This window comes from Scyliorhinus torazame, chromosome 10 (assembly GCF_047496885.1).
Source record: "Scyliorhinus torazame isolate Kashiwa2021f chromosome 10, sScyTor2.1, whole genome shotgun sequence".
Lineage (NCBI taxonomy): Eukaryota > Metazoa > Chordata > Chondrichthyes > Carcharhiniformes > Scyliorhinidae > Scyliorhinus > Scyliorhinus torazame.
The window spans coordinates 55968805-55981273 of NC_092716.1; the positions used below are offsets into that span (position 1 = coordinate 55968805).

A 12469-nucleotide genomic window follows, 5' to 3' on the forward strand; every position below is an offset into this window, starting at 1 on the left:
GCACTGCAGTTTATGATTTTGCGATCATATTCACATCCACTAAAGCAACCTGACTTATACTATCAGAAGTTAATCTCCTAACTAAAGCCCATGCATGAATCTTTAAAGTTTCTGTTTCCCTTCAGTACAAGAATCATTCCATGTACTAGCAATAGAACTGGAAATACATTTGTTCAAAGGTATGCATGAGTTATATCCTAAATCTGGCATTTCTGACAAAGCAATAAGTTTGGAAGGAGATTGTCCTGGAATAACTGCTCAGCACCAATATCAACTATCATCTTCACCCTGGTCGATCACAACTGCAATCACTAATGTGCATGGGGTGAGTGAGGGTAGGGGAAGTTAACCACAGCGGCCTATGGTCTAAATCAGATACTAATCAAGATATCAGTGTGATATAGTAATTGTCCCAACAGCTCTGTGCTCCAGGTAGGTTTGACCCACCCTTTTCTGAAGCCCTGGACTGAGCCTGTAAGTACATAAATATATTTTCTAACAGCTTACTTCCCCAAACAATTGTTGCTAGCAGAAGTCTAGTTAAATCATTTACTGTGAAGAGAGAATGAATAACTGCGAAAACTAAATTACAGAAAGAATTTCAAAAATGATTGCTACCACTGTGGACAACAGGGGACTCAAACAAACTAAGACAAACTGCAGCAGGCATCAGAGAGGTATTTTCACACAGATGGAGAGGCTCTCCTGTTGCATGAAAATGCTGGTATAGGCCCAAATTCATAAGTCCCACCCTGAACCCTGCCTCTGGCATTTTTAAAGGGGTGAGGGCTGGGAATGGGGGCAGGTTATAAATTGCACACCCGTGGTTCTCAGAGGCAGCTACCCATATAAGTCAGCAGATGCCTCCACTCATGTCTGATTTTGAAGAGGTAGGTGGCTGAAACACAAAGCATGCAGATTTGACCTTATAGGAGCAGGTGTGAACCTTGTGTATTTGCTTGTAGATCCAGGTTACCCCTTTGGAGATATAAGGGAACCCTTTGGTTATGGGCCCAGCACATCTTTGGGATGTTGTCACCCTTTGGGAGAAGTAAGGCACTATTTGAAGGTCAGGTGCCATTTGGAATTAAAAGTAGACATGATTATGCATAAAAAGTGCATCAACTAATTGGAACTGTAAAACTGCCAGAGAACTGCCAATGCTGTAAAAGACTGTCAAAGCTGTAGAAGACTCTTTAGGAACTGTCAAGCTGTCAAAGAACTTTTAAAGCTATCAAAGATCTGCCAAGCTGTCAAAGAACTTTCAAAGCAATCAAGGAACTGTTAAGCTGTCAAAGAACTACCAAAGCTGTCAAAGACCTGGCAAAGCTCATTGGAACTGTCAAGGCTCATTGGAACTGTCAAAGCTGTTGACATAGGCCTAAGCATTATCTTTATTGTATTTGTGCTGCATTATTGATTTTACAACCTGATATGATTACAATGGGGTGTCAGTTAAGTGAGCAGTTTGATTGACATCTCCAAGTGGTTAGAGACTAGGAATGTTTATTTTCATAAAAGAAAAGTTAAAGGAATTTCAACATCTATATTTTTTTAAATCAATGAGCACTAAGTTAGCATACAGGATAAGAGGGGCTATGACAAGCATGTAGAGGGGCATGGGTTATCATTTGGAAAATGAGGAGCCATGGGGATGGGGAGAAAGGCATAATGGATCATATGCCATGAGGTGGCATAGTTTGGCATGGGGGTATGGTCAGTGTGTGTGTGGGGGGGGGGGTGAGGAATGAGGTCTGGAGGGCTTTTTAAAATTTCAGTAATTTTTTAATAACTTCAACAAAGTGCTAGAACATCAAGGCAGCCCTTCCAGCCAGCACAACCCTGCATGTAGCAGCCTTTGCCCAAATTCCAGGAGCGGTAGGCCTAATTTCTAATCCAGCCCACCTCTCCCCCACCTCCGCTCATCCTGGGAATGAAAACCCAACCTCCCAGGCCTCTGTCTCCCGGGTTGGGTTGGAGGAGCCAGGATATGTCCCATACTCTCCCAACATGAAGCAAAATTCCGAGTCATTGACTTTATTGGGGCAATAAAAACATGTAAATTAATGGAACATTCTCTATTTAATTCTTAAGTAAATATATTCAATTGAGCATTTGAACCAAAACTCGTTTTCTTGGAAGTAGGTAATGCAGGCATTTGGTGACAAAACACCTAATTTAATTATATTTAGCATTTTATGATATTCCCTGCTTGCTTATATTAAATACATATTTCAAATATCAAATTTGTGAAATCTGAACTGAATCCTGGGCAATACACATTGGTCATTAGATTTGGTGTTCAGTTCTTGATAAGGTCAATCACACTTAAAATCTAGTTAAGTTTAAAATGATCAAATTGTGATTAAGTTAATCGATTACATCAAGATTAATTTGGTGATTGAATGCTGAAGATCAGGACTGCCTTCCTTACACAGGAAAGCAGCAATTTTATGGATCAATATGATAGTTATTTCTTCTGTAACATTAATAAAATGAATGTAAATTTAACAGGTCATGCACTACAAAATTCAAACATTTTCACAAAGATGGAATGTACTGTGAAGTTCAGAAGTAGTACTCAACTAAATCTTATGGAAGGGAAATTGAAGTAGGGAGGTTAAGGGGCACTATATATGAAATGTGCATCTTATTGGTTTCTGTGTGGTTTAAAACAGAGTTTTTCAGCGCACCCTATTGCCTTATCATTTTTGGTAAATGATTTTAATGCTACAGCTCTTACCTGTATGTGACCTCAAATGGGTCCTAAGGTGGCTGGGCTGGTTAAAGACTTTACCACATTCCTTGCATGGAAACCCATTGTATTTGCCTTGTGTCTTCCCCAAACCTAGGCATGCATATATTGTGAAAAAATTTACAGTTAGCAGCCTTGCGGAAGGAAGAGTCATCAGTGAAAGTAAACAAGACCAGACAGAAAACCCAATGTAGTTACTGCTCTTTACATTCTCACATAGAAAGCCTCAAACTGTTACTTAATTTATGAAGTAGTTTATTTGGACCTTTAGCATCAGAGGTCCATTCCGAAGCACTACTGCTACATCAGTCACTTTCTAGTGTAACACCTGAATATTATAGTTTGGTCACCGTGACACATCTGGAATTGACTTCAAGCACTGCTTTCTCTGAATTTTTAACACTACCTCATCATTTACAGCAAATACATAATAAATAAATAAAACATCATCCAAAGCTTTGTGTCTCTCCCTCTTCTTTGGATCTGCATACATTTGACTTATTATACCCACAGCAACAAACCAGTGTGGTTAAGAAGCACTTGAGTCAAATAATATTTGACTATATAAATGAATTTCATGCGCAAGGCCCTTCATTTCATCACTCTGTCCACCAGTCAAGTAATAATAGATTCAGGTGTCATTGGCATTATCCATAATAAAATAATTTCTAGTAAGCCAAAAGTAGAAATGGAAACTTGCCTGTCTGATTCATTCAAACTCATTCCAGGATGTTAGAATTAAAAATCTGAATGTAATTTATTTACAACTCCCTTCACAATAACAAAAATGATACAATTGTTGATATAATGTAAATTCTGATCTGGAAGAAACAATATTAAATTGATTGTGCTGCACTACCTGGAGCCTCCCTATTCAAAACATACCCACACTTTTGGATAACAAAATGACTGAATCAAGCATGAATGTTTGCGTGTCATTATAATATTGTTCAAAATTAACTGAGTGGGTGCAGCATGGTGGCGTAGTGGTTAACACTGTTGCCTCACGGCGCCGAAGACCCAGGTTCGATCCCAGCCCCGGGTCACTGTCCATGTGAAGTTTGCACATTCTCCCCGTATCTGCGTGGGTCTCACCCCCACAACACAAAAAGATGTGCTGGGTAGGTGGACTGGCCACGCTAAATTGCCCCTTAATTGGGAACTTTAAAAAAAGTTTAAGAAATGAACTAGTGGCCATGTGTTAGTGATAAAAAAGATTCACTGTCAATGTGAGGTCATTGCTATTTCCCCCTGTAATTTGTGTATGTATTGTAAATATTATATATTTTCCCAAAAAAGTCACATTTACTGCATCACTATTTCAGCATTCAGTGCTAAATTTAACACATTGGCTGCTGTCATATTCTAGACACCAGTCTTATAATGGTATTAGACTGACATGTGTATAGTGCGACACACAGACAATAGACCCAAATTACACCAACAGTTTACAATGCAAACTATAATTAAAAGAAGATTGGCAATGAAAGTCTGCTGCATATCCATGTTTAGATTCTTGTTTGCAGGTTCACTCCTTGGTGACTAACTGACAGCATTATGAGCACTGGTGGAAGCAGTGCTTCCTTTATAACATTGAAAGAAGCCCAAAGTAAGTTATAAGTGCATGCAGAACATGCAGAAAACTTCCTGCAAGTAATTAAAACATGTCTTTCCATCACCTCAGAGCTCTACCTTCTGGTGTGAATCCATGCTGCATGAGCCTTATTGGTACAGCTACTGGGCAGGGGAAGGTGGAGAAAGATGCATCTCCCTATTTTTTTTCTGACATGCATTACGTTTCCCCCTCTCGTCACTTCAAATCCCGGATTTGCCCCTGATGTTCTCCGCTTCCCTTTCTTAAAACATGATTAAGCTCCCAGTACACTGCAGTGTCTATAGGCCAGCATAAGTTCTGCTATTCACTTGGATCATGGCTGATCTGTACCTCAACTCCATTTACTTGCCTTTGATCCATAAGCCACGGATACGCACAAGACAAAATTGATTATCAGCAGAAGTATATTTGTAACTCTTAATTCAGTGTTCCAGGAAGGCCGATAGCTGGTCTGATGCCTGAGTTATTGTCAATATTTGTCTAACTGTACATTAATTTTTGTCTATATGTACATTGAGGCTTAATATAAAAGCAATATAAATTATTGAAGACGTCTGTAAAATTTGGGAATTTCCAATTACAGCACATTTTTCTAACTGACATATTCAACTGGACTAATTTAATTTCTTTAGTACAAGGACCAAAAACAAACTCACTTTTTATTACTGTGCACTGGCTATCATTTGTTCTTCCAAAGGCAAGTAAAGTACATGTTATTGTAAGATAGGCAATAGATTATGAAGAGGTTTATTTACTTTGGTGAAGAAGTCATAAGAAAGATTGACAATTATGAGAAACTAGGGTACAACAAATCAAATGCATAAAAGACTGAAAGTAAAATGAAAGTTTCTTCACAACATTTAAGAAACATTGAGACGAGTACATGAAACGCCACAGCATACAATTCTACGGACAAAGTGCTGGAAAATGGGATTAGAATAGATAAGTGCTTGATGGCCGGAAAAGGCACGATGGGCAAAGGGCGTCTTTCTGTGCTGTAACAAATCTATGGGCGAGATTCTCCGGCCGCGTCCACCCGCCGACCAGAGAATCCCTCCCGAGGTCAATGGATTTCTCCATTGTCCGTGACTCGCCCGTGATATTCTTGTAGCAGATGGGGTGGAAGAATCCAGCCCTATAACTCTAACAGAGTAAAAGCCCCTGCTTCCAGTGTTATCTTGCTTGTGGGAGACGGGTCAGAGCATCACGTGCAGGAGTGAGTGTATCCAACTCGATTGTTCCCAACTTTCTCATCATTAAAATGAATGAGCAAATAGTTCTGAGCCCTGCAAGTCAGACATGTTGACTTGTCCTCAGTCCTGTAATGTGTTCTTGACTCTGCACTAGGAGCAGAGCCAATGAAAATTTAGCCCAATTTTATCAAAAGTATAAGATATTTTAAGAGCAGGAAAACACCATTGGTTCAAGAAACCTGGTTGATCACAGCTTTCCCACTCAACATATCCCACTATTTCTTCTCTCTTTAGAAACACATTTAAGTTGTCTTCAAAATCAGTCACCTCTTGTGGTAGTTTATTCCACAAGCCCATTCTGCTATTGGAAAGAAACTCTGTTTCACTTTGCTCGTTACTCTTAAATTCTGTCTTGTAGTCACTGATATTATTCTTTACTTATGGACAAATGGAATTTTGAGAACAGCAAAGCCCCTTTATAAATCCTGTAAATCTGATGAATGATTTGTTAACCTGAAACATTGGCCGAAATTTTCCATCCTGATTCATGGCTGGGATTTTCCGATGCTGCTGAAAGTGAATGCAGTGCTGGCTGGAATGCCAAATTTTCCGTTCTCGCTCACAATGGATCCTACCATGGACAAGGCCGAAGAATCCCACCCATTAATCATAGAATCCCTACAGTGCAGATGGAGGCCATTCGGCCCACTGAGTCTGCACTGTTCCTCCAAAAGAGCACCTCACCTAGACCCAATCCCCCGCCCTATCCCCATTACCCTGTAATACCACCTAACCTTCGGACACTAAAGGACAATTTAGCATGGCCAATCCACCTAGCCTGCACAGCTTTGGACACTAAGGGGCAATTGAGCACAGCCAATCTTTGGACACTAAGTGGCAATTAAGTATGGCCAATCCACCTAAACCTGCACATCTTTGGACTGTGGGAAGAAACCGGAGCACCTGGAGGAAACCCACGTAGACACGGGGAGAATGTGGAAGCTCTACCCAGACAGTCACCCGAGGTCGGAATAAAATCTGGGTCCCTGGCGCTGTGAGGTAGCAGTGCTAACCACTGTGCCACTGTTCTCTCCGCACAGATGCTGCCTGTCAATCTGAGTATTTCCAGCATTTTAAGTTTCTATTCCAGATTTCCGGCTTCTGAACTATTTTGCTTTAACGTTCGAGTGAAAGGAGTTTATGTCTCCTTATCATCACTTAGGGTGGAATTTTCTCGGCTTTCCCACCGGTGGGATCTTCTGATCTCGCCGAAGTCAACAGACATTGTTGCAACCGTCTTGGAAGAACCCACCTTGGTGGGATAGGGAAATCCTGGCCAATGATTCAGTCATCATATGCAAGCAAGAATACTCCACCACTTAATTTTCTGTTATATGGCACGAGCATCCTTTGTGCTTTCATCTCAATCCTTTGATCACTCTTATCATCTACTTTGTCACAAATTACCGTGCATTTACCCCAAATCCATGCATAACAATCTTAAGATTTGATGTCTTCAAAACATAAATCAAATAAAATCATACATGTATGCATAAATTATATTAAATTGCGTAGAAAAGACTGGAACACCATTATAAGGCTGGAATTCTCCGGTCGTTGTGATTCGCTTTTTCCACCAGCAGTGCATCCCTGCCCACGGGTTTCCCGGTGGTGTGGGGTGGCTTCAATGGGAAATCCCATTGACAAGCGGTGGGAAGGCAGAATCCCGCAGCCAGCGAACAGTGCACAGCCTAGAAACACACGGCTAGGTGAACTGGAGAATCCAGCCCAGCTTTCAGATGACTAAAATGAGTTAAATGTCATGCAGTATATGATGTATATAATACTTGCTGGGCATGTTTCTTACAAGCAGTTACTGCATATGTACAAATTACATGGTGAAATGCATCTTCACTTTTCACCTGTCCTTTTTCCACATGCTTCTATCTTCATGCATCTTTTTGCGGCTTTTCCCAGAGCAAAATTATCTTTAAAGTTTCCACTTCTCTGTTTTCGAATTAACCAATTCAGCATTGGATAGAGCTAAATGTGAATTTCTCAGATGTAAAACACGGTCCAAAAGACTATTTTGTTTGAAAGTAACAAGCCTTTTTCTTTACATATGTCAATGCCTCATGATGTGGATACATTAATTTAACATTTCCAATCAGCAGAAAAGTGAATGTTAAAACTCAAGCAATGATCCCACCCCATTTGGTTTAGAGCTTGGCAAAAGTTGCCAACACTTGGTACGTTGGCCATTGATAAACAAGAAGTTCCCTTCCTCTAGAATGAGACATGTTTTTTTTCTTTCCCATAAGGCATATAGTCAATTTTTTAAAATGTTCATACGATTGATGGATTAATGTGACAGCAAAGCAGGTCACTCAAACTTATGACTGTTTCATTGTGAGTTAAGTGCCTTAGCTACTGTATCATCAGTGACATTGTAGTAACACTTTCAATTGTGCGAAATTGAAATATGCTCTAAAATAAATATTGCTATATCTTGTGACTTTACAAAATAAAAACAGGTTTTGGGTATGAGTTGGTATTGGTAAAAATTTAAGTAGTGCACGAAAAAAAAGATGCAGGACTATACTAATCCTACTTTGATTTTTGCAGGGTAACTCTTTCGAGCAACAATGATTGTGTATATGGACCTGGCTTTACAAACTTAGTATTGGCTGGACAGCTGAAACACAAGCACAAGAATCAATTTTTCTGCCTTTTTGAGTTTAGTAGGCCAGTGCATGTCAAGCTCATGTCAAGCTCATTGTTATAATTCAATTACACTTCCCAGCAGAAAAAAATAAAGCATTTTTGCAGTTTGCTTATGGAACAATTGGGCTGATTGGATGGTGCCATCTCCTTTCCAGTGGTCAACTGCATAAGACCACCACCACTTCATCCATCAGTTAAGATAATCTCAACTGAACTCTACTAGCCAAAATGTAGGATGCACTTTGGCCATTGGCTAATTATTTAGACATAATTAAATCTATGCCCAAAACTGCAGTCAAAGTACCATGTGTATACAACAAAAGTATAATAATGAAGGTAAGAAATAAGAAAGACTTGCATTCGAGTTGTGTTCATCACACATCTCAAAGTGCTTCACACGCAATGAATTACATTGAAATGCGATGACTGTTGTTATGTAAGGAAGATCCAAGCAATTTAAAATTTCTTCAACAGTACCTCCCAAACCCATGACCTCGACCTCCTTGGAAGAATAAGGACAGCAAATGCATGGGAACACCAGGACCTTCAAGTTACCCTCCAAGTCACACACCACCCTGACTTAGAAATATATAATATTGATTCTTCATCGTCAATGTGCCAAAATTGCTGGAACTCCCTAGTTTACTACGGTAATCTCTTCACCACACAGACTGCAGTGGGTCAAATCAGTGGTTCATTAGCACCTCATCCAGGGAAATTAGGAATGGGCAAAATAATTGGCAGTGATTCCCACAACCCATGAATGAATTAAATAAAAACAATAAATACCTTTACCATAGCAAAGTGAACACTTCCTTCCTGAAAATTATGAGTTTTACAGTATGTAAGAAGCACCCAAGAAATGGATACCAGTCTGAAAAACATTTTGATCTCCAGTGTATACATAAATCATGAGAAAAAGAAAACTCTATAACATTTACTGTACAAATATTTTTCCATTTGTTGAAAGTTCTCTTCTAGGTCTGTAGACTTTGTACATTACACAATAGAATTGCATTCAGTGGTTTACAGATATTTAATTGGATTGTACAGGTTGCTAGTAATGTTGGACTAGTGCTGCTACAGGTACAGCATTTACCAGCAACAAGTCTGTTCTGGTGAAACCGGTGGCACAGCTAAAGACCAACTGAAAGGCTAGAGAATCCATTACTAAACTCCTAGGCAGTTATCTAGTTGCTCAGTAGAAAGTAAAACCAGTGGACAACTCTCACAATTATCAAGTTTCCACCCTATTCTTCTGAAATTAACAAGACCTCTTAAGCAATTACATTTCTGCCGTGAATATCTATAATCATTGATCTGAATGCGAATGGCTTCAATTGGATATGAAAACTTGAGAAAAGTGATGAGTCGAGGTTAGCAAAATACACAGTGCAACAACAATATTGTGAGTTTATGCTGAGATTCCTTAAAACCATGCCTCGGAAAGGGATTTAGCTGGCCTGCATGTTCATTGCATTTTAAAAGTTGGATTTATTTGACACCCACCTGATAAGTCTGATCTTTTAGTGCTGCTGCTGCTGATTGAACTACCATTGAAAGCTGCCATGTTGTCTGTGCTGTAAGCTCTCAGAACAGAGAGCATGTTCATCTGCTGGTCCAGAAGCTGGTGGTCATGAACATGCTCCTGGTTGACCAGTCCTGGTGGAATATCGTGAGATGGTAGAAGATTTAAATTGTGCCAAGGTCCACCTTGAGGTTTACCCATGGAGCTTAGAAGACTCTCTGATCCTTGTGAAAGAGCTGCACTTTGAATCGGATCTTCCTCATCGGAACTTTCTTCATCAGAGGTTAACGGTTGGTTTACGTCTGCTAATGCATCTTGATCATCTACATCTTGATCATTTACAGACCCTGTTTCATCACTGCATGGTTGATTGCCCACTTCACCCAAAGGACTCATGCTTGTAGCTCCTGATGAAACAAGGTTCACCGTATTTTCAGGTGGACATTTCAATTCAGATTCAAGAGTTGCACTCAAGATAGGTGTTCCTGGACCACCGGCATCTGAATATTTGTTGAATTGTTTGTAAAAGTCTGTCACTAAAGAGCTCAGACTAGAGTCCATGGGATTAACAAAATGTGTGTTGTGATCTCCCAAGGAATCACTAGATTGGCCTTGTTGTAGTATATTATCTGTGGAAGAGTCAGCCTTGTCAAGTGGTTTTGTGGCTATCACATCTTTCTTTGTGGCAACAGGAGACACTGGCAAACAGGTTTTTTTTGCAAAAGAGGAAGGCTCCCCTTGAAGATCATTTCCATTACCAGCGAATCCTAACAGACTTTCTTTTTGTTTTGATTTTCCCAGGTGATTTGCTTGAAGGTGAAGAACCATTAGTTCCATTGAAGAAGTTGTGAAGGAACAGAATAGGCACCCATGCCAAGTAGTGTTATCCTGAATGGTAACGGTTGCACCGGGAATTGAGGCAGAATCATGTGACGGAGGTCTCACAGACAAATCCAACGGTTCATATTGGGACTTTTCTGCAGTTGATCTAGATTTGACAACTGCCTTTTCTTCAGATGGCTGACCTTCAGCCCTCCCTTCACAATCTTCAGAGCCTGCATTCTTTGTGTGTTTCTCAAGTGTTGGTTTTGAGTTGGACTGTTTTACACATGTGGTTTCGCTATAGACTCTTTCCATCATTTCCTTTTCTTTCTCCAAAGATCTCAGTCCAAAAGTATCAATGAAGGCTTGCAAAGACCCTTGGAAATTGACTCCGTTTCCAGCCAGGCTCTGGAAAGCTCTGCTCAGATCAGAAAGACTTGGAGTCTCTTCACTACACACCTCAGAAGTAGTTTTCAGATTTTCAGATTGATGCTCTGGTGTGACACCGGCTCCAAGTCCATGGCATTCTGCAGCCGAAATCACTCCCACAGGCCACTGCTGAGGCACCAAGCCACTCCTGAGGTCAGTTCCGGGCATGCTTTTCGTTCCTCCCCTCAGTATTTCTGGCCTCATAAACACCTGGTTTTTATTTGCTGCCTCTTCGGAATGCTCTTGTGTGTGAGGCTGCCCCAGCAAAGGACTTGTTCCATTCTGCCGCTCCCGATGATGGCGTTCCAGGTGATATTTCAGGGATGCTGATTGGGTTCCGGCATAGTCGCAGTGAGGACACTTATACGGTTTTTCCCCTGAATAATTGAAAGAAAGTAGTAAGCTTTTGTTTTCAACGACAAATGTTTCAGCGCTATTTGGACCAAGAACAAGAAACTGACTTCTTTGGTGGGACGAAAGAGAGAGCATGGTTAGAAAAACATAAAGGAGTTTGAACATATCAAATAATTTCAAAGCCTTAAACTTTATAGCATTTTATGAAATATTGAAATGAATGATTTAAGACTTACAATGTAGTAAATCATGGATATAATTAGCAGATGACACACTGCACAAGTAATTTATCATTATTTGTGAAACACCATTCAAGAATTAATTTAACAATTTTCAGAAAATAACACGGGTTCAAACACTACTTCCGTAGTTCAAGGTACATTCAATGAATAGTGTAAATAAAACATTTTTTAAACATGCAGAATGATTTGTGCACATTTGTATCCATTTTCAATTAAATATACAGATTTACGTTTGCACTGGTTTGGAAAATGTTTAAAAGAGAAAAAATAAAAGCAGCATTTTGCTGTGTTCATGTAACAGGGGTTTTTAAGCTAATAGTCACCTCATAAATCATCTGGTTTAGGCATATATTTCCATAATCTCTCTGTTTTGAAGGAATATAGATTTCACTCATGTATTATGATAATGGTCATTTTGTACCTACTCATATTACTAGATTTTTCAGCAAAACTTTTTTTCTCCACACATTACATTATTCCTTAAAATGGAATATTATGGATGAAGAGGATGCAGAATAAAATCATCGCATTCCATCCATTACACCCTAATCAACTCTGTCAATGAGTTTCTGTTCTCGTTCTAATCTCTTATAATCAGAAACAAAGCAAAGTGGGTTGAGTAGTCTCTAATTAAACATCTTTTCATGTTCTCTAATCTGAAGAGTGGAGGTACAAAAACGCTGGCCCCAGATTGAGTGAGCTCAAAAGGAAATACTCGGAACTCCAAGCTCTTCCTTAGCTAATTAAACTACAATATAACTCATTTGTTTAAGCATAAGTATTACACTTTTTACATAAATTAATTTG

The 12469-nt window shown here is 39.6% G+C and overlaps 1 protein-coding gene across 9 annotated transcripts in view; it reads right to left on the reverse strand.

Annotated features, from left to right (window-relative positions):
* znf536 (zinc finger protein 536) overlaps positions 1-12469 on the reverse strand; it is a 783894-nt gene that overhangs the window by 238010 nt on the left and 533415 nt on the right. For 8 of the 9 annotated variants that reach the window (XM_072518138.1, XM_072518143.1, XM_072518141.1 and 5 more), the window contains one exon: positions 9797-11443. In XM_072518138.1, coding sequence (XP_072374239.1) covers positions 9797-11443 — 1647 coding nt within the window. Of the gene's footprint in view, positions 1-2743; positions 2849-9796; positions 11444-12469 lie in introns of all 9 variants that reach the window. The other variant, XM_072518144.1, reaches the window with a different exon arrangement.